The following is a 21,651-nucleotide window of genomic DNA, read 5'->3' as shown; positions in this document are numbered from 1 at the left end:
ATTATATTGTGGTTGTCCCAGGTTAATTTTTTTTTTTTTTTAATACACACTACTTCTGAACAGCATTGTAGATGTCCAGATGTTCATAATAACAGGAAGGTTAAACGTTAAAAGAAAAAAAGAACAACTGCAGAATTCAAGGAGTCCAAACAAAAGAGGAAACAATGTTCAAGACCAATGATGCCTACAGCTCAGATGGACACCAACAGGTTCACATCACGTTTCAAGCAACAACCATCGTCACCATGCAGCAGAGCTGACAGAGGGGGTCCCCAAACTTACAACCTCCTGTAAGAGCAAATGTTTCTACCACCACGCTCCATCTAGACTAGCGTTTGACACACAGGCATGCTTAAATCTGTTCAGCCATTCTGCATATATATGCATGCCAAGCAGATGAAGAGAATCGCATTTGTAGTGATGAAAGAAATGACTACAGGCACACTTGTAATGTTTCATGTCAACGGTGACATGTTCATCTATCAGGTTTTCAACATGTACAACCACCTTTCCATCATGAGATGTCTTACTATAGACTCCAGTAAAAGCAACCGCAACAATTAACAATCCGTTTGGCACATTTGTCTCTACAGGTAGCTCAGGAAGTCAAAAAGAGAGTGGGAAGAAAAGGATGAATCGTAAGGAAAACCAGTGTTATTTATGAAGATGACAGTAAGAGGTCAGACTCCATATACTTCCAGGTAGTGACCTGATGATCCCTTTTTTTAAGGAATAGGGCTCTAACCGTGTTTTAATAAAAAGTAGGTGCACATTAAGAACACAGGTTTTTTATGGACAGCAATGTAAGGAATAAATATTAACCACATTCCAAACATACCATTTGTTTCAGCAAATGAGAAGCCAATCAATTATCAGTGGCAGACCAGGATGCACAACTATCGGGACCGCATCCCAAGTCTCCGTGCTTCAAAAACTTTTGAAGCAGCTTTTCTGAAATACTTCAGAGAACAGGATTTCCAAATGCTTTTACGCTAAACTTTATGCGGAACACTGCTAGTAGGTAACCTAGTGTCCTACATTTTTCAGGTACTAGTCAAGATAGTAATTGAAGAGAGTACACCATTGATGAAAGGCCAGAAGAGAAACAACCACGATCTATTCCACATGGAATCACATTTTAAAGGCAAAGGCCTAAGAAAAAAAAAAGACTCAAAACCAAAAAACCCCCACAGACTTTCTTCCACCTAACACAACCCCTCTTTAAACTTATATCCACAATTAGGGCCAAACGCACACGAGGAAATGGAGATGAGGCTGCAGCAGCTTGTCACATCACATTGGAAAGATTTTTTTTTTTTAAATCTATTTTCCATTTAAGTTAAGCACTTAATTCCATGGATAAAACACACATTGATTAGTTGCTATTTTTGCTTCCACGGGGCACATTGACAGCACTTTTGCTGAAAAAAGCCCCACAACAAATGCTGAAAATAGTAGCAGAGCTAGCATACAAAATGATTTTCAGTAACACGTCAAAAATATGCTGTCAAAGATTAACTTCTTGCCTCCAAAAGCAAAGACACTCTTAACTGTTAATCTACCAAACTGCAATTATTAAAAAGACCTCTAGTTACCCATACCAGAGACATACAGCGCAATATATTATAAAAGTATACCAAATACTGCTGGTAAATCAGAGAAGACTTATCCCCAAATTATGCAAAAACTAGCTACATGGATTATTTTGGTACTAACACTCAGTGTTTTGCAACATTTGGCAAAGATGGAAAAATAATCCACCTCCGTGAACATGAATTTTACTGTAAATGCTTCAGTTTTGGCATTGCTATCCCATAACAGAGAGCGCCAAGTAATTGGCTAATCCGCTTTCAGAGATTTTTTATACTTTTTTTTTTTTAACTTCTCTTGAATAAACTACAAAACTATGCCCTGCCTTCCCCTGCCATTTCACTGCATGAGAATAAAGACTGTATCTTATTACACAGCTTAATGATATGTTAATCTTAAAGCAAAACACTGAAGTTAAACACTAATACTGTCATCAAAACAAACAAACAATCAGAAAATGTGCTATTGAGTGTAACAGAGCTGTATGCCCAAATAATGTGAGAAACCGAAGCAGTAATTAACACAAATTGTTTTATCTGACAGAATTAACAGAATAGAAGCGACTATAATCATGATGTGACTGGTATCATGATGCAGTTTAAAGAAGGGAGAGAGTTGCCTTCTTATGGACTAGTTGGTATTACGGCAATAAAACAAAGGACGCTGCAAAAGGTAAAGCTGAAGCTAAAGAAAGGATATGTCAGAATTTTATTGGGAGATACAAAAGGAATTTTATATACTTTTTTTTCTCTGAAGACAGGATTCAGAGGGATTTTTTAAGTGACGTACAGATTTTCCACAGGAATATCTACCCCGTAATTTTTTTTTAATCTTCTGTACTGAAAATACCATGAACCATTAATGTTCATGGTATTCTGATGAAATGCTAAGATGATGATGATGATATTATTAGTAATAATAAAGTATATACATTCTTCCTGAGGCTGTGTGAACAGCAGGTTGTATGCAGCATTAAACTATTTCACCTCTGCAGGTTCTGTGCTAAAATAAGAAGTTAGGGCAAAAAGTAGTACCTAAAACACTGTCGTCCTACATGTCCTGGGAAAGTTAAACTCAAGCAGCAGAGAAAGATTATGCTATCCACAACAGTTTAAAAAAAAAAAAAAAAAAAGAAATACAAAGAACCCCCAGCACTAATACCACCAAAAAAATCCCTGGTCTTCACAGTTGTTTTCTGTAACCTCAGAAGAGCATTTTGCAAGGGATACGTTGTCCCTTGTCGCAATCTTTAACCCCTGCTCTTCCCACACCTTTGTGCGGATAGAACTGTCAGAGGTTCATTTTTACAGGTGAGGACAATCAGGGAAGCACAGTACCGAAAAGAGAGGAGACGTCAGCTGCAAATACGAGCAACATTTTACGGGAGTACAGATGAATATTTTGAAGGATACAAACTCCAGCCTGACGTTCACGTTTCACAACTTTCTGGCGACGTAAGATGTAATTGGCACAGAAAATAAGAACAGGCAGAATGAAAGACAGTTGAAAAAGCACCCCAAACCACCAAGGTCTCCTATGCTGCTGTTCTCTCAAAACCCAACCTTTTTCTCTACATGAAGCCCACGCATATATCACCACACATTATAATCTCAAATTCTATTTTAAATCATTATACATTTGGGAAAAAAGTAACTAACAGAAAAAATGTAAAAAGTTGTCAGATGGCAATTTATTTAAAAGCGACCCATTATTTAACCTTCTTGTTCAGGAACATGGAGCTGTTTATGGATCATCATGCCATTTCTGGAGGGAGACCGTAACTAGCTGGTACCATTAAAGTCCTCAGCCTCATTTTTGGTAGAGCAGTGATACCAGTGCCCAAAGTTTCTTCACATTCATACTGTACTATATAAGAGCCACTATCACAACTACTACTCACTGAGATTATATAGGCTCAGATTCTGTGCGTTTTACAGAAAAGCTACCAAACTGCCATGCAAAATTGCTGCAGGATATTATGAACTGCCAAGTTTTAATGCAGAGAAAGTTGAATTTTAAAGGCGAAGGATCTCATCTAATTTTTAAATCCAGACAAACTTCAGTTGATTTCAAGATTGAGCATGAACATACACTGCATAACAACAGCAAACCACTCAGGAGCGAGACCACTACGTAGTTAGGACCATGTCTGTCAAGGAATGAAAAACACATACAATTTAATAATAACAACAACAACATCTCATTATTACCCTTTCCATCTTCGAAAAGCTGAGCTGACAGCACTATTACCTTTGCATAAATACACACCCAGAAAAAATAGTTTGTCTACAACCACAGCTAAGCATCTCTGCAGGATGGCCTCAAGCAAAGTGGATAAAAAAAGCCATGAAGGGTTTTTTTCTTTCCCCTTCTTAGTTTTTGGGCAGTTTTGTCTGGTTCTGAAGAAAGCACATGCTGTTGCTCTATTTGAAATAGGAACCAATGCAACATTTTTATTAACAGCATCTCTTGAGCTTACCTGTTTCTCGTTTTCCAGAGAGACTATGCTTTCTGACTGTTTTGGCTTTTACTGTAATCAAGAGATGTAAGCACTGTAAAAGCATGCTTCCTATTTACTTACTTTTATGCTGTAGCTATCATTCTAACACACAACAGTCCCTACTCTAACGTGTTCAAGGTGTAAAACCACAATTACACAATCTGCTAAAACTGGTAGAACTCTTCGCCGCTGACCATGTTTCCATCTTTCTCCTGTGAGAAAATTAACCCAAATAAAAGGTGGTGGTGGGGGTGTGAACTATAGCTCAGACATACAACACTGTACAACACACGGGCATAAAAGCACTAGTGTTTGTCAGCCTGATTCTGCCTTTGTCTTCACCCTTACCCAAATAATTTTTCTGGATATGCCACTGGGCAATTAAAAATAGTTCATGGATTAATAGTTTGTATTTACTGAAACACTCAGTAACTTGGGTACAGTGTCTCAAGAACCAGCATCATCCTTAACAAGAGAGTGCTGGAAAAGAGGAGTACCTCTTTCAAATGTACTCAGCTTCCATTTTCATAAGTGACTTAACGATTTTGAGGTTTCTTTGACACTTAGTATGACTTTGTTGAAAGTGGGATTTTGTTTATTGCAGAAAATGTTAAAAGCTGCATATGCACAGTAGGATAAGTACTTTCAACAGGTGATTACGTTAAACCAAAAAATGGCTTAGATGAGAACATTACAGCATGACAAAATTGTATTATTCCATGCCAGGTTAACAGTTGGACTTGATAATCTTAAAGGTTTTTTGCAACCTAAATGATTCTATGATTCTACAAGTGAGAAACCTATAGCTACAGTATCTGCCCACCCTCAGGAAAAAATACGACCATGGCAAGTGGCAGAATAGAACAAAGCACTGGTTTTAAACTGAAAATCACTACAAACATAATGGAAGAAAAAGCTCTTTGCAGATTAGTTATATTCAAGTGAACAGAGAACTGCTTGAGGAAGAGGGAAGCGTCGGACAACCAAGCATTTTTTTATTCCTTTGTACATTTAGATGAATGTTTTAAGCACATACAGCTACCAAAGGGGAGGCTGCAGAGAAGATGGAGTGACACTCTTGGAGGTACACAGGAATAGTACAAGAGGCAACAGATCCAAGTCGCAACAGGATAAATCCCTCCTAAATATTAGGAACTGCAGGGGCCAAACACTAGAAAAGGGCCCCAGACAGGCTGTGAAATCTCCATCCTTGGAGATACTCAAAACTTGACTTGACAAGGCTCAGAGCATCCTCAGCAGATGTCCCTTCCGACCTGAATTACTGCATGGTGCTATGAGCCTGGACACCACCTATCACAGTAACACACCCTGTTACCTAAAGGTGAGTAACAGGTATTTACATATAGTGCGTGCTCCTGTATACATATGTAACAACTCACTCTCAGTTATTTAAAGAATTACACACGAGTGTTTACAACGGCTGAAATACCACTAATGGGTTAAAAAAAAAAAAATACTACTTTGGAAAAAAACCCAAAACTTTTCTAACATTAGTTTGCCAGCCTTGTATGAACAATAAGCCTTTTCTTTTAAATTCTTTTACGTAGCAGAAAATTAAGGCTTAGTATTTTTATCTTGAAAAATGATACTGCCAAATAAGAAAACCTAAAAAGGGCTTGTGTGACATCTGAAAGGTGATTCTTTTTTCAAACTGACATTTACATCACACTGAATTCTTTAAAAGCTTTCATCCATCTTTCCTCCAGTTTTATGTTAGCTACCTTATTCTCCTTTTTCTTAGTTTTCTGTTTACCCCCAAAATATCAGCCTGTCTTTTTCCAGATCCTTACCATTTTGGCATCCTCATTCCCTTAAATTACTTCCTGGGACAGTAATAGTAGAGGTAGAGCAAGCAATACCATAGCCTGCCAGTAGAAATAAAATACCACCTTACTAATCATTGATCACAGAAAAAGGATGAAAAGCGTTAGTATCTCACTAATTGCTAACTGCCTTGTAAATATTTACTAAAGTGCAAACTTTCGTCATGAATCTTACTGTGAAGAGCACCAGCAGTGAGCTAAATTTTAGCCTTAGTATCACAGACCAGCACCATTAAAATCATATCACTGAGCATACAGCTGAGCTTATGGAATGATTTAATCCGGTCCTAAAGTAGAATTTCAGAACAGAAGTTTGAAGTTAGCTGTAAATTCATCCCCCACCACCCAAAAGGCACAGCAAGTACCTATGTTAAAGTGACTCGCCTTGAACTAGAGCTTAAGCTCACAGAAAGTCCTGTACAGGTGCCAAGCCACGCATACCTGCGGGATGAGACAAGATTCCAAAATATTACAGCTTTAAGTTCACAAAAGGAGGAAGACAGGTACTAGGAAGACAGAAGCCCTGCGAGCAGAGTATTTGTCAGACCCCCCCCATCCCAGGCACGGCCACACAGCTCTGCAAAGGCTTCTCTACCACGATCGTCTTTCCCTCCACTGATGAGAGCAACCTGAAGCCAAGACCCAAATCACTAAAAGTGTAAGTCAAATGAAATTTATAAAAAAAATATAAACTTAGTTCTAAAGATCTATGACAATTTAATTTTGCTATGAGTACAGTAAATTTATGCTTCCTGAATATAAATGTTAAAAGAGAAGTATATCACTTCTTCTAATGGGATGCACACTTTGGACTTCTTTTTTTTTTTCCTTAGCAGTACACTGGACTATCAACAAGTATGAGATGAATCCAGTCAGAATCCCACTTAAAATACTCATGTATGTGTGATCTCTCCCCTTCCTTCCACAACAGGATTCCGTTTCCTTCCATATAGCCAGCCTTAGCGATCATCCCAGAAGAATCCCCTTCCCCTTCCATAACTGAGTATTGATTTCCCTTCGATGCCGCAGACTTCAGAAGAGCAGGGAACTAAGTTTCTTACAAAGACTTTTCATAAATAACCATGCAAAGGATCATGGTCCTGCAAGTATACTTATTTAATTCAGAAACAGACAGTTAGAATTTTTTAAGCTTTTCTGGAAATGCTGAAGGTATAAAGCATTTAAAACAGTGGTGGTACTCACTCAGGAAGCCAGATGACAAAATCCATCAGAGAAGGAATTAGAAGAGGTGATATTTTATCAAATTCAGTCGCAGCTTTTTGCAATGGGAGATTTGTTAGCATTCTATAGAAACTGTGAAAACTGTCAGAAAGGCCCCTGGAATAATGCAGCCTTTCCATTACTCTCTATATTGTTCTCCTGCCTGCGTAACAGACACAAGGAGAAGTTTCTCTACAGTGACAAAACAACAAGCCCTGCTGATGCTGAGATCAGGTTTGCTGCTATGGAGTAAAGCAATATGACTTCAGTGTGACATGAAACTTCCACAAAAGGCAATTTAAACACGCTGCCCAAAGTTTATCAGTGAGCAAACTGTGCAATTCCTGTCTGCAACAGGGCAAGTTTTTAAATCTCTTCCATTTTTACTAAATTACTGGTTAAATTCAGCCAGGTATTTTGGCTTTGGAAGCTGCAGCATAGACAGATTTCCAGTGCGCTGGAGCACCACGTTACCTAATGCTGCTCAGAACAGAGGGTTTCAAAATCTAAAAGCCCGTTTTAACAACCACCCCCAATGCTGCTAAACTTGGAGAAGCAGAACACCACCAACAACCGCTGAAATTTTTTTGCCAAATTTTCCCTCTTCTTCTCCTCCTCTTCCTCTGAAGAGAAGGCTAAAGATAAACGGTGGGACTCTGCAACTCCGTATCCCTGGTTACAGGGATCAGTGCAGCCAAACGCTAGTGCTGTATGTACAGTGTGTGGAACTGATGACAAAATTGTCAAATTAGGATTTTGAACTCCATTCCACCTATTCTGGCACACAGCCAAGCACGGAGATCAGAGAAAAACTGTGCATACTTCCTTTACTGTTAATGGAGTCTCCAGAACGCGATTCATGTCATCCTAAAGCAGACAACTACAACAGTGCAATCAAATGCATCATACAAGCGCCTGCGTTTCCTCCACCAGTTATTAAAACAAACCCACCTTATTTACATGTACACATGACAAAGCCACGTTAATTTTTATTGAATATCACAGATTATTTTATCGCACACACCCCCCCCCAATGGAAAAATATTCAAACACATTGAACAAAATGGAAGACGCTCTGACCTCTCACTTTATCAACCAAAGCAAGGAAAATCGTCCTGTTCCTGACCACCTGGTAAGGCACAGCAACATTCCCATTTTTCAGACATGAAAACATTTCCAGCATTGCTAGCAACAGATCGAGTACTTGACTGAAAAAAGTTCTACCAGATATTTAAGCATCGCATTATTTAGGACTCCTCCAAGCAAGCATCTCTTTCAGTCACACATCCTCAGATGAGGAACAGAACAGCTGGCTGAGCTTTTCCTCAAAAAGGACCGAAATGCTGAAATCAATCCACAGGTGGTGTTTGCGAATAAACACAGGGAAAAAAACAAAATAAAAATCAGCCAGCGGGAAGGGGAGTTAGCAATGGGCAGTAACTGCAGGGGCCCTGGGACATCTCCTGGCACCTCCCGGCTCCACGCAGGGCAAGAATAATTATATGTGGTCCTCCCAGCAATCAAGAAAAGTGGCATATTTGGCCAAAAGGTGGGTCATGGTTTAGAAGCACATTGGTATTATTTCCTGTGACTGTTCCAAGGGCTGCATTTAACCGCTGGGAAGTGATATGAATAGACGTGATGTTTTCCAGAGGGAAGGGTGTTAGTGGTCGGTTTTATCCGAACATTGCCAAAGAAGTATCTTCAGGTTAAGCATCCTAGTCCTCCATTCAGTTTTAATTTTTTCTAGAAGAATTAAAAAGTGACTTCTCTAGTAAATACTGGCTGCTCTCTTTCACTAGAACACAAATCAAGAATCTAACATGTTCACATTCAACTCTCTTGCTCAATACATTTTTACTATTATTTAACATGCAAGACAACTGTTTAGAGAGAAGTTAACCCACGCTTTCGCAAAGAAAACACAAGAATTTATAGGTGTTTTGCCAGTTGGTAGACTTGAGATTTATTTTAAAAAGTGTTTCTGAATACTGGGTCCAAACAGTAACCTTATCAGATATAGAAAAATATTCAGTGTTTATTTTGTTACAGCACAAAACCATCAAACCTCAAGAAATGTTTGGTTGCTTTGTATGATGAAATAGAAAGCAAAACCAAAACTGCTTTCAAAGACATCTGCCTACTGGACTTGGTAGTCATTTCCACAACTGCAACATTTTATCAGCTATTTAACTGAAAATACAGGATATGGATTCCCAGACAATCACAGTTGCTGTATGCATATGGTCTTAATTAAAGCAAGAAAGCCTGCTTACTCCTGTAAAATACTTCCTAACAGCCAGCTACCTGACTGTTACCTAATCAGCTATTAAAAAGGTGAGAACTGTGAACCTGTTTTCCAGCCAAAATTATTATCCATTCAAAACTGTGTCATTATTGTCCAAAACAGAAATCTATACTGACCTTATTAGCAGAAGAGAAGATAAAGCCATTTGTTACTTCAAGGCTATCATACAGAGACCACCTACAGTGGGACTCAAGAAATCATCTTCACAATAAAAAAAATGCCTTTTTAAAAAAAAAAAAAAGAGCAGCATGTATTGGGTTGACAGTTACTTGAAAATAGTTTAAAAACAAACCCATGAATTTTTGTTTTTGTTTTCCCACCTTGACTCCAACTGGTAATTTAAAGTGGCCATTAGAAACATTTTACGTCAACCTCGCACCATTAGTAAAGGAAAAAAACCCAAGCATTCTGGTAAGCAGTAGGTGCATTACTGTTTGCTGAAAAAATAATGATTTTTTTAACCTACAGACTTATAAAATTATTCGACAAAGTGAATTCCAACACCCCCCCATCCACAGCATTAAAGATAAATAAAGCCTAAACTAAACAGATATTAACCTTACCATGTTGAATTTAGACTATCTCAGCACATTCTGCGATGAGTCAGCCCAGCCGTATTTTACTCTTACCTTTCTTTAGTACCCATTGAAGACATTTCCAAAACAAAACCAGTGTTACTTCTACGTTTTAGTACAAACACTACTCAGACAAATGCATATCCTTGTACACTAACATCCCACTTTCTCAAGGGGTTGGAGTGCGTGTACAGTTGTACAGACTGAGTGCCAGGTTACCTCGCTAAAAATCATACTGCTATGCCCTTCTGGTCATCATCGCAAGGTTGCCGTCTGAGATTTTCATGATTAGTTTCCTTTTCACAGCTTATATCCCTACTAATATTACTGGGATTTTTTTGTCTGTTTGCTTGATTTGGTTTTGTTTCTTTGTTGTTTGTTTTTTTTTCTTGGGGGGTAGGTTGTTTTTTTGTTTTCTTGGTTTTAGGAGCACAGGGGAATTATTTTTTACGTTGCAAAGCTCCAATAAACATTTGTAGATATACAATTTAGGAAGATTGCAAGTGTTATTTGAACAGAGTTTGGTGAAATAAATGCTTTTGGGTCATGGGGGGAAAAATCAGAACCGTCTGGTGCAACAGGAATTCACAACCACTGTGGAAATTGTATTTGAACAGAACCACAATAGCACGAGGTCAACATTAAGTTTTGCACTTCAGGGCTTAGTCTAGCATATTACACATTGCAAAATGAAATGGCATAGTTTCATTCTTTCTATTTAGGATGTTTCCTGAAAGGACATTTGAACAGAAATTATAAAGTGAAACCTCGCTACTCTGCATCTAATGGAAACGGTACCTTACTGATGGATCTAGGGGCACCTGGTCCTTAGGAATCTATTGAAGTTGTTTCTTGCATCTGGGGCAGGTTTTGTCTGAAAGCTCATTTTTCTCCTTTTAATAATATTACAGTTTTATAACCTGAGACAGTAACAGTATTTAATTATTATGTTTAAGATAAACAACTGTTTGATTTAAAAGGTATTGAAAAGAATCCATCACTACCAAAACAACTGAGGTAGTGACATTTTTAAAAACACCCTGCTCAGTTGCCTGCCAGAACGATGCTAAACAGGTAATTTATAATGAAGTGCAGCAGTAATAGTACAAGTAAATACTGGAATGAGAGCTGAAGAGATTCCTATTTCAAAATTGCCAACTTTGATTTCCAGTTTTGTTCAAATTTTTATCCTTGTTCCTCTCATGACATGTTTACAAAAGAAAAAGTGGCAGCAACTGCTGGGTAACATGTTGGGCACCATCAAGTCTGAAAGGCTTATAGAAAAAAAAAAAACAGCCCACAACCCAAACTATCATAATACTAACAGTGAATGCTCTTTGTAGTAATACTAGTTAGTGTGTCTAAGTTATTAGCATCCTTTCCAATACAGACAGCAAGAATTTGCTGGAATGTTTAAAAATTTCTTATGGGGCAGCGAAAAAAAGAATTTGAATTTCAGGGCACAGTTTGCATTAAACTGTCAGTTTTATCATGATAATCTGGAGCCAGAAACATACAAGTATTCAATCCACTCTAAAATTAAGGGCATTTCTTGGTTTTTTTTAGGTTTCACTTTCATTGTCCCTTAAACTTTACCATACTTGCTTCCTTGACATCTTTCATCTCAACACAAGAGGGAATCTTCCAGAAAGACATGAGATTTTGAAATGTGAGGAAAAAGGAGTCCCACAACTATGTACTCACGATAAACCCGATTAAACAAATCCACTTAAAATCTCATTCCTTTGTGGATAAGCACAGACCCCTACACAGATGCAAATTGTTTTACAGTTATGTTGTAAACCCACTCCTTCTGGGACTTTTCAATTTATGTCAATGTGTAATTAGCAAATGAATTGCACTGTAGATTGCATTCAGTACTCTTTTCCTTTACTTTTTTTAATTCCCCAACTAACATAACCTCCCCCCCTCCACTACCAAAACTCTCAAGTCATTTTCAACTTACTGATTCTCAACAAAACCAGCTTCCTATCATACAAAGTCATGAAAATTGGCAGCTGGCCGACAAATGACTTGGCAGAGGGAATCATCTCCCAGCACACATAACCCATTCCAGGAAAACTGTTGGTGAGAGTTCACGATAAATATCATTTCAAATACTTGACATGTTCAGTTGGTCACTACGTAAAGATGTTTTTCCCTTCCTTCCCCTACTGACTGATGACACACAATTCGTATGCTGAAATATGACCAGTACCTTTATAATATTATTTTTCAGTACCTTCGTAAGATTACTTTTATTATAATAAATGCAAATTGCTGTCATTTAATCCTGTTCAGGAATTCCCAGATAAACTACTTTGGCAACCATATCTTCTCAAGGATTATGCAGGTCACCCATACGATGCATGAGCAAATGCTTACTTTTGCCCAAATGGGATATTCTGCCTTTAATTCTGAAGCCATGCTGCACTGTAGAAAGAGCCCTGGCATACTTACCTCTGTTGTATTGGTTATTTTTCATGCACCTTCTCCCTTTAAATACAGCACAACACTCCATCAAGGTTTTTAACCGATTGTTACGAAGAAGAAATAAATGTCTCGGCTTTAAGAACCAAAGCTGCTATACAGCGACAGTGATCCTGCTTCAGACACAACATCAAGACCTTTATCTTACTAGATTTTAATGGGGAGTTAAGAAACAGAGAGAATGTCTCTCCTTATCAGATAGCTCCTATGCCATTTTGGCCAACTTGCCAGGGGCCAATCTGTCCATGCAGTATGGTGCAGGGTTCCTCATCACTGCACCATCTCACTCTCCAAACATCTACTATAGCTTCTCATACCAGAATTACCCCTGGACGCAGCCACCAGTGCCAAACAGCTCTGAGCCCCTTAAACTTCAGCATCATCAGAGCACAAAGAGGCAGCTGTTGCAATCCAGAAACTTACGATGAGAACAGAAAAAGACAAGAAAGCAAAATACAGCAAGGGAGAGAATTAAAAAAAACCCAAAGGTCAAAGCTTCACTCCAAAAATCCCTGTAAAATGCATGCTTGAACTGTTTTTTCCTGAAATGCTTTGCTTTACACTGCATTCATCAAATTGTTAATGTATATCTTTAATCAATTTTAGTTTTAGTTTACAGAAAGTCCCATAAGCCTATTTTTTAAAAATTTGTAAGGTTTTTGTGAAGGTTTATTGAAATCCTTTACAATCTTTAAAGCTCCTTTCTCTCCAGGTGGTAAATATTAGATCTTTCAACATACTTGGCTGAAACAAGTAAAAAATATTAAGTACCTTCTAGGAACGCGCCACTATTGACCACTCCTTTGCAGAATACTTCTATCTGAACTATCACCAGGAAAAATTGCCAGCTTCACAGTTCAAGCAAACCTTAGACTGAAGACAACTTCAAAACCTATGCCCGCCATTTTGAACTTTACCAAAGCGTTCTCGTAATTAGATCCTCAGTAACCACATGTACGTGCATTCATGGATAACCAATGCAAGTATCTAATTATTCAGGCATGTATATACAAAACAGCTTTTGTGGACAAAAATAAAGCAGCACTGCATGCAAATTGTTAAATGCATGCTCCGAACAACTTTGTACGAAATTCATACCTTTAAAAAAATTCTTTTACTAACATTACTTCAAAGAAACATGCCTGGATTCTTCTACGTGCGTCCATTGTGGCAGAATTTCTTTCTGACAGCTATGAAGATGGAAACTGATCCATCTACCCCAAAATGTTCTCTGAGGCTAGGAGTTCATCCCCAAGCGCTGGAGACACATCTCTCCCTCTTCCTCCCACTGACTCCAGGAGGCCAGGAGAGGAGTGCTATACACCAAGGAGATGACCAAGCTTTGCAAATCATCAAATGAACAAGAAAGTTCAAAATTTTACTGCTGATTACAGCGGACAAGGAAACAGCAAGATTAGATTTACTGCTAATTCTGCTGGGAATCCTGGAGGACAACTCAGGAAGCAAGAGAGCTGCGGGGGTGGGAAAGAACATGGTGGTGAATAAAAATCAATACATCACTTTCTACCAAGAAAATAAGGAGGCCCTGCAACAGCAGCAGAAAACAACTGACAGAACTGGCTGACCAGTTACTCACAAGAAATGACTTGACTTTAAACAAAACCATCGATACATGAACTGTAACTTCAGGCTGACATTCAAGAAATATTTGTTTCCTACAAAACTGTCCTGAATTTTTATAAACATTTTAAAAAGTTACATACACAGTAGATTTTGACCGACCACACATCCTTCATTTGGGGTTGCTCTTCTGTACAAAATACAGCCTGCAGGATCTTATTTGCCCCTGTCTGTCAGGCTTTAAATATACTAATAAAGGTTCAGAAGTAATTGTTCTTCCTAGTAAAAAGAAATAAGGAAAAAAATCTCATTTTAAAAAACCTGGCATTTGTAGAATCCAAGTCTACCATATATTTCTTCAGATTTAACTCACAATAAATTTTCCAGGTAATAGAATTCCAGTTTCTAGTACAGCCAATCACTTCTAATAATGAGGTTTTCTTTTTTTATAAATCATACTTTATTGTCTTGTACAAAGAAAACAAGCTGTGGCACTTCTATGTAAGTGATCCTTTTGATAACACACCGAATAAAGCCTACAAACTTTATGTAGGCCCAACACCATGCACAGAACTTTCTCTGCTCATTTGTCTAAAGCTGGCATTTTTACCGCTAATATCCATGTTACACACTAGTAGCTGGTACTGAAAGGACTGGACTGTATAAGACTCACTTTGATTTTTTTGTCTTATAGCAAACATTCTAGAAATAGAAAAAAGGCCAAAATTATACCACAGTAGACCATGTGGAACGTATTTTTAGTCTGATCTATTTAGATGCTATTTACGCCCTTTGTAGTTGTCACATCTATGTCCATTTTATGCCTTAACCTCTCCAAGTAAAAATAAAGCAAGCTCCCGTCAAACTTGGGCAAAAGTAGAATTTATAGAAGATTAACATTTCCAACGTGAAACTCTTAAAAATGTCTCTGGCTACATTACAGCACAAAAGGCATCTTTCCTCTGTGCCAGCCCGCAGTCCCTTACAAAAAGCTCTGGAAGTTCAGCAAAGCATTGAAACCCACTGGTACCATGACATCCTATTTGAGCCTCCTGGCCAGGAAGATGAGCACTGAGAATACAGCTTGTATCAATATCGTTCAACAGAATAGACACATAAAGACTTCAGAGATGCTGCTGAGAGTTTTTGCAAGATTTTCCAGCCAGGTCTCCACTGCTGAGAGGAATCAAACAGTATACAATCCTTACGAGCAATCCAGGTGGGGTCTTTAAACATCTAAATTGGCTTGCTCATTAGCTCTATCGGCCGTGCTCTTATTTCAGCTTGGAAGATTCCTGCCCCTTTCTGGATATACTTATGAACTGGGCTATGGGAACACAGACAACCACCCAACTGGGTAGACAGAGACCCAACTTCATCGCGAGAGTACCTGCTTGCCCGGGAGTTGTATGAGGATGGATGGGGTCAGAGCAGGTCGGGAGCCCGTAGCAGACACTAAACCTATTCCCTGTCCCACTATCAGTCCCCATACGGGCTCAGCAGCCCTCAAGAGCTAGGAGCTCATACCCTCTGCTCTGTCCCTCAAACAGGCTGGAGCACTTGAGCAGCTCTCTTCTCCTTCCTGGTCCTACATACATCCACATGCCTAGCTTCTCTCACAGCAATATATATCCCCCAGGCAGGGAGGAGGGATGAGCCGCATCTTCCCCTACTGATCCACACAGTGGGTAAAAACCTAAGGAAGAATGTAGACCTGTCTTTGCTTTTCCTGTTTTTTTTTTAAAAAGGAAAATGTTAAATCTTGTGGACAGAAACACTACAAATATAATTCAAAGTAATCCATCCGAAATTCTCCGTTGGGTAGGGTTGAGTAATGGACAAATTCACTCCCCAAATTAACATTTCCATATCCAGGACTGCTTGAAACGGGATTTTTAATGGAAAATGTAATACTGAGCACCAACCACGGTGGTCATTGCCAACAACTCTTCCAACTCAAAATTCAGCAGAAAACAAAGGCGTGCTTGCTTACAGAGTGAGTATTTAAGATTCAGCATACACAAAAATTGCGGGCTAGAACTCATTTGCAACCATTTTCATATGTCTGAATGATGACTTTTACAACATAGTAAAACTCATAAATTAAATGTTCCGTGACGGAAAAATAAGCTTCCCATAGTTAAACCTATCTACCAGGCAAACAGGAACAACATCTTTCACCAACACCGACCAAATAAGCGAGTTTCATTTCTCTTAGCTTTCGCTTTCTCAGGGTTTTACTTTCGTATCACTTTAAAGAAACAAACATGGACCCGTTATCCAGAGGCTTATTTGTGACGTTCAGATTAAATTCTGAAAGATGAAGTGTAGCATCGATCACACTGCATTTTACTGATTAGCTCAGAAAGTGCTAACTGCATTTCTGAATACTGAATTGGCAAAATGTAGGTCAACTTTGGTTTTTTAAAGGCACGTTAAACTTCTGAACACTTTAGTTAAATCTCTGCATTGAAACAAATACGAATTTGAGACGACATGCACTATGAAGAAATGATAATGCTGCAGCTTACAGACACGGGCTGAATATTAGATATTCATGCAAATTATCATTCACATTACTGCCAGTACACTTCAGCTTGTTAACTGCTACCCTAAATCAAATCTTGGGTTACTACAGGTTACTACAGTCTCCCTGGAACATAAAACCTACTGTATGGTTACACTGGTTTCATATAACAACTATGTCATTAGTTAATGATTTAAAATTTTACCCTCTGCGAGCAACTCACATTCCAATCTAGTGCTAGAGTGGTTTCCACCTCCTTTTTTTTTTTAATGCTACTTTAAAGTTAAAATTCTGAAGTTAACATTATAAAAATGTGTTGAGACAATGTCTCAGGAACGTTAACCTATGTTCAGATGTTTGAGTACTCTGAAAACCGGTGATCTAATGGCAAAAAAATATACAAAATATTTTCATATATTTTCAAAATGCTTTTTACTGAAGACACAATTAAAGACACTTATTTTGGCTTTTAAGTTGAGATCTTAAGAACTTGTTATTTGAAATGATAATGAATACTGGTCTCATTGCTGGTTTTTCCCAATTTTATTTGAAAGAAAGGAAGGCAAAAAAGTTTGCCTGTTTGTGAAAACATCCTTGGGGAATTACACTGTTCATTAAAAAAAATTATAATGGTTTACGTTCCACTGTGAACCTTTTTCAAATAATTTATTGCAGAAGAAAATACACTTCTGTAGGGACACTAAAACATTCAATTACTCTAAATAACTGAAAATAGATGCTCAGCTGACAGACAAATTTTGTAGAAATCAGGAAAGATGTATCAAAAAAGAGAAAACACAACACCACAGCCTGAAGGATTTGGTACCTGAAGAAGAACTGGACTATCACGCTACTACTCAACTTGGCACATGGAAACAGCCAAGAATTTGCATCATGTATGAGGATCAAATTAAAGCATGGAGGTAAAAAAGGGAAATTCACTTCTTTGGACTGAATGCCTATTACCCGTCCATGATCACACCCTCTAAGTGACACTCAGTGCAAAGACTTGCCAGCACTGCACTGTTTTCTATAAATTTAACTGTACAGATTTTACATTAGAGGCCACTGTTCAGCTAATTAACAAGAATTAATACTTTCCTTATAAAATAAACAGTTGATTTTATCTGTAGAACTGATTATACGGAGATTCAGATTTTCAGTTTTTCTTTGTAGTTTTTATTTATATTTTTTCTTAGTTGCTCACATTTACCGCTGATATAACAAACCCCTTTTCACATACTTATGTCTCCATTTTAATTTCAAGTTACAAGTCTTGTTAATGCTTCCAGTTTCCAGAAGTGCCAAATGACCACAACATAAAAATATTTCTGCGAAGAACTACGCTTTTTGTTACTTAAAAAACTAACAGGGAATTAAATTCTCCATGAATTTAGTGCTCAAAATATTTTTAATCAGCTACGTATCACTTCCAATTGGGAGAACGAAGTTTCTATTTCCCAGAACTAATTTAACGACACAGATAGGGACCAAAATCCTCTAGCAGCACGAACACCGCAGGCATTTCAGAACAAACATTACAATAATAATAAAATATGATTGTAGCAACTTTCCACGCTCAGCTTTCATTTTGACAGACAAGTAAATACAGGGCACCACCATGTGGCAACGTATTAGGGAATGGTTCTTGTACCAAGATCTGTTTTTTTTCCACCTTTGAAATTTTTTACTATCTGTTAAAAATAAATGTTAACAATTCCATCTTAGTATTAATAAGCTCCTCTTTAACAAGTTGTCACAGCTTCACTTATCTCAAAAGCTAATTTTTAATACATCTGGATTAGCAAGAAAATATTTGGGCATTTTTATTTGTAAAGCACAGTATTTACTCAAAGACATAATTGCCCCATGACCAGAGAACAGCTCTGTTTCTTGCCAATCGCGCTCCCTTGCACAAGAGAAATCAGGCATAAGCATATATTGTACATCAAGCTCCTTTTAAAACATAAATACATAAAAAAAAATAAATCAAGCTAAATGCTGGACTCACAGCTGATTAAAAGCTTCAAAAAAATCTTGGGGGAAAAAAATCACTTAAAGGTATACACATGCATTATTTAGCAGTTGCTCAGCTACTGTAAAACTGCTTCTCTCCAGCTTAACAACAAGAAAAAAATCAATTTTTTCCATGAGAAACACCAACAGAAGGTCCCAAAAACCCTAAGAAAACCCTGACTCCTGAAGCCACGACATGCCAGTTAGTACCCTGGAACATATTTCTGCAGCCAAATGCTAAACTCGGAGGAAAAAGCAGGTTTTCATTAAACTGGACAGCCTCTGCTCACACAGTACAGTGCTGTTGCAATTCCCTGTATTACAAAATTTCAGAAGATCGGCTCAGATGATTCTTGCATTCGTTAAATAAAGAGTTAATTCATTATGCCTTAACAAATGTGTTAGCCATTTTGTACCAATGCATTCAGTTCAGTCTGAATTAACAGTGAAGACTGACTTTAAACATCAATCTCCCGCTACGAACCTATCTGTATTCACCATCTCAGCTTCGGGCTCTCTCGTAGCTCACCGGACCTAAAGGCTTTGCTAAAACTGTTAAGAAATCTACCAGAAAATTGGGTGACGCGATGTGCAACCACGCAAGGAAGGTAGGTAGTGCAATGGGTTTTCACAAGCTCCGTACCTCGAGCAGTGGGAAAACCTGTAGCGGACAAGGTAAGAGCAAGCAACACTCTCCTTCCAGAGCCCGGGACGGACAGACCTGCAATTCTCTTTCTGCAAAAGTTGCTCTGGCATGACTTGAGAGTCTCACCACAGAGCACACAGTCAATCCAAAGCATGTACTTTAACCACATTAAAAAAAACCAAACAACAAAACCTAGAAAAAACATTAATCCACCTCCTGTATTAAGATCATGCTGAAGTTTCCTCTGGTCTCAAACTCCAACTACCCTCCTTCTGCTCTCTCCCAGCCCACCCTTGCTAACACGCAGCCTGAAAAGCCCCTGCCATGCAATTAAGACCATTGTGATTTTCTGCCAAAGACAAACCAACAGCAAGAACACAATGCATATTATGCAAGTTACTGCATAGTTATGCAAGTTATATGCATATTTTCGCTACGCAGCACAGCTCACTGTACCGAGGACCCTGAAGACACTTGTTTGATGTGGATGCTAACTCTTATTTTGAGCTGTCAAATTTTCCTCTACTTGTCTCAACCGGCTTTTTTTTTTTTTTTTTTTTTACAGTAAAATTTCAACCAGCTGCTAACAATGTTAATGAAGGTCTTCCATACGTACAATACTATAGGCCGTAAAGACCACAACAACATCTGAGCACAGTATCACGTACATCTACTCCGAACCAGGTCTTAGCAGACATCATAAGCAGAGCACCAGCACCTTACTTACTGTAGATACCCCACGCTCAACGTTGCCAAAACGGAGGAAAACATCAGAAATCTCTTGAGACAAACAAGGCCTCGTGGTGGAAGCATCACTTCACAAACAATATGAATTAGAGAGTTACGTGAGCACTCCTATACCGAACAAAAAAATAATTTTTCCTTCAAACACCCCCCAACCTGATGGCTTTTTTTTTTTTTTTTTTAAATCTACCTCCATACTTCTTCTGCAGTCAGCATTGGTGAGATGAGAAGACAGAGATTTCACGTACAGCCCTTCATTCGAAAGTAACAGGAAGCAACTTCTCCAACGATACAGGACCCCTCACTATTTACAAGATGAGCCACACAAAAATGGAAGCTTTCTGGATACTAAAAGCATCGATTTTAGGGGGAGATATATCAATCTACCATTTTTGGAAGACCACTCAGAGGTCTATTACCATACCTACTAGGGAACGTCGCCACACACTCTAATTCCAATTTCTGTCCTTTCTCTCCTTTTTACCAGCACTGCCTGTAACAAACCATAAACTCGACATCCAAATAACTTCCAAATCCGTCAGCAATCACACACAACTCCCCAGAACTTGAACCCTGCTGCTTACCCGTACCTTTCTCATTGCCAGCTGTAAGGACACAACCACTTACAGCCCAAGGACCCTCCGAGCTTCCAAAAGGAAACAAGGTTAAGGACAATCCTCAACATCTAGACTTTTGAGGAGAAACAGCTCCTTCGGCCAGGCTGGATTCATCTTATTTTGGAGTAAAACGCAACCTAAGTGTGAAGCCTGATGCCAGCAACAACTATTTATCTACAGAGTAAATAGAGCCTGCTTTCAAAAGTAGCCCATGTTTCTTTCTGAGGCACGCAAGTATTCTCCAACAACAAACCTCAAAGCTACACAGGTTCTTAAACATGAGGCAGGGAGAAATACAGGAAAGCGGAGAGAAATCAGGAATCCCTTTTTTCCAAAAAAGGGGGGGCGGGGGTGGGGTGGGGGTGAAGAAAATCTTTACAGCTGAGATTTCAAAACCTTCCAACACATCCAGCACAGGTATCCTTTCCCTGAAGCAGGGCACTAACCGCAAAGTGACAACCTTACAAAGTTACCTTGCTGACCCTCACCGAACAAGAATATTTTACTTAAATAACTGCTGATTAAACTCAATATTTAAACACTGTAAGAAGTTCTCAGCTGTATCCAGCAAGCAATTTCAGAGACCTTCATGCAAATATCTTCATCCCACAAAAAAAAAAAACCAAACCCAACAAGCCCTCCTCTATTCCCAGCAGCCTAGAGAGAGGATTATACGGTCACTGAAGAATGCAAGTTGTTACTACGTGCATTTTTAAGCAGTGATTTCCAGAAAAAAAAAAAAAAAAAAAAGATGGAGAAAGAGAGATGGCAGCTCACCTTTATCCTGAGTGCAGGACAGGATCTCCTCCTCTTTGGGGTTAGTCACCTGGGTGATAATGGACGGGTTGTCCATGGAAACAGAGTGAGATTTCACCTGGCTATTTCCCTCCCAGAGGCAGGCTTGTGTGCGGGGGGGATTTGTTTGTTTAAAAATCAATATGCAGATTTGTATTTAAAAAAAGAAAAAAAAAATACCAACAAAAAACCAAACT

General features: G+C 38.5%; 1 protein-coding gene across 3 annotated transcripts in view; it reads right to left on the bottom strand.

The window, feature by feature from the left end:
- Nucleotides 1-21,629, bottom strand: part of CTDSPL (CTD (carboxy-terminal domain, RNA polymerase II, polypeptide A) small phosphatase-like) — an 82,982-nt gene extending 61,353 nt beyond the window's left edge. For all 3 annotated transcript variants that reach the window (XM_009333299.1, XM_009333300.1, XM_009333301.1), the window contains exon 1: nucleotides 21,437-21,629. In XM_009333299.1, coding sequence (XP_009331574.1) covers nucleotides 21,437-21,512 — 76 coding nt within the window. In that variant the 5' untranslated portion in view covers nucleotides 21,513-21,629. The remainder of the gene's footprint in view (nucleotides 1-21,436) is intronic.
- Nucleotides 21,630-21,651: the final 22 nt, after the last annotated feature.

This window comes from Pygoscelis adeliae, unplaced genomic scaffold (assembly GCF_000699105.1).
Source record: "Pygoscelis adeliae isolate BGI_AS28 unplaced genomic scaffold, ASM69910v1 Scaffold88, whole genome shotgun sequence".
Lineage (NCBI taxonomy): Eukaryota > Metazoa > Chordata > Aves > Sphenisciformes > Spheniscidae > Pygoscelis > Pygoscelis adeliae.
Note: the sequence above shows the minus strand (reverse complement) of the source record. Positions and strands in the feature narration are given on the sequence as shown.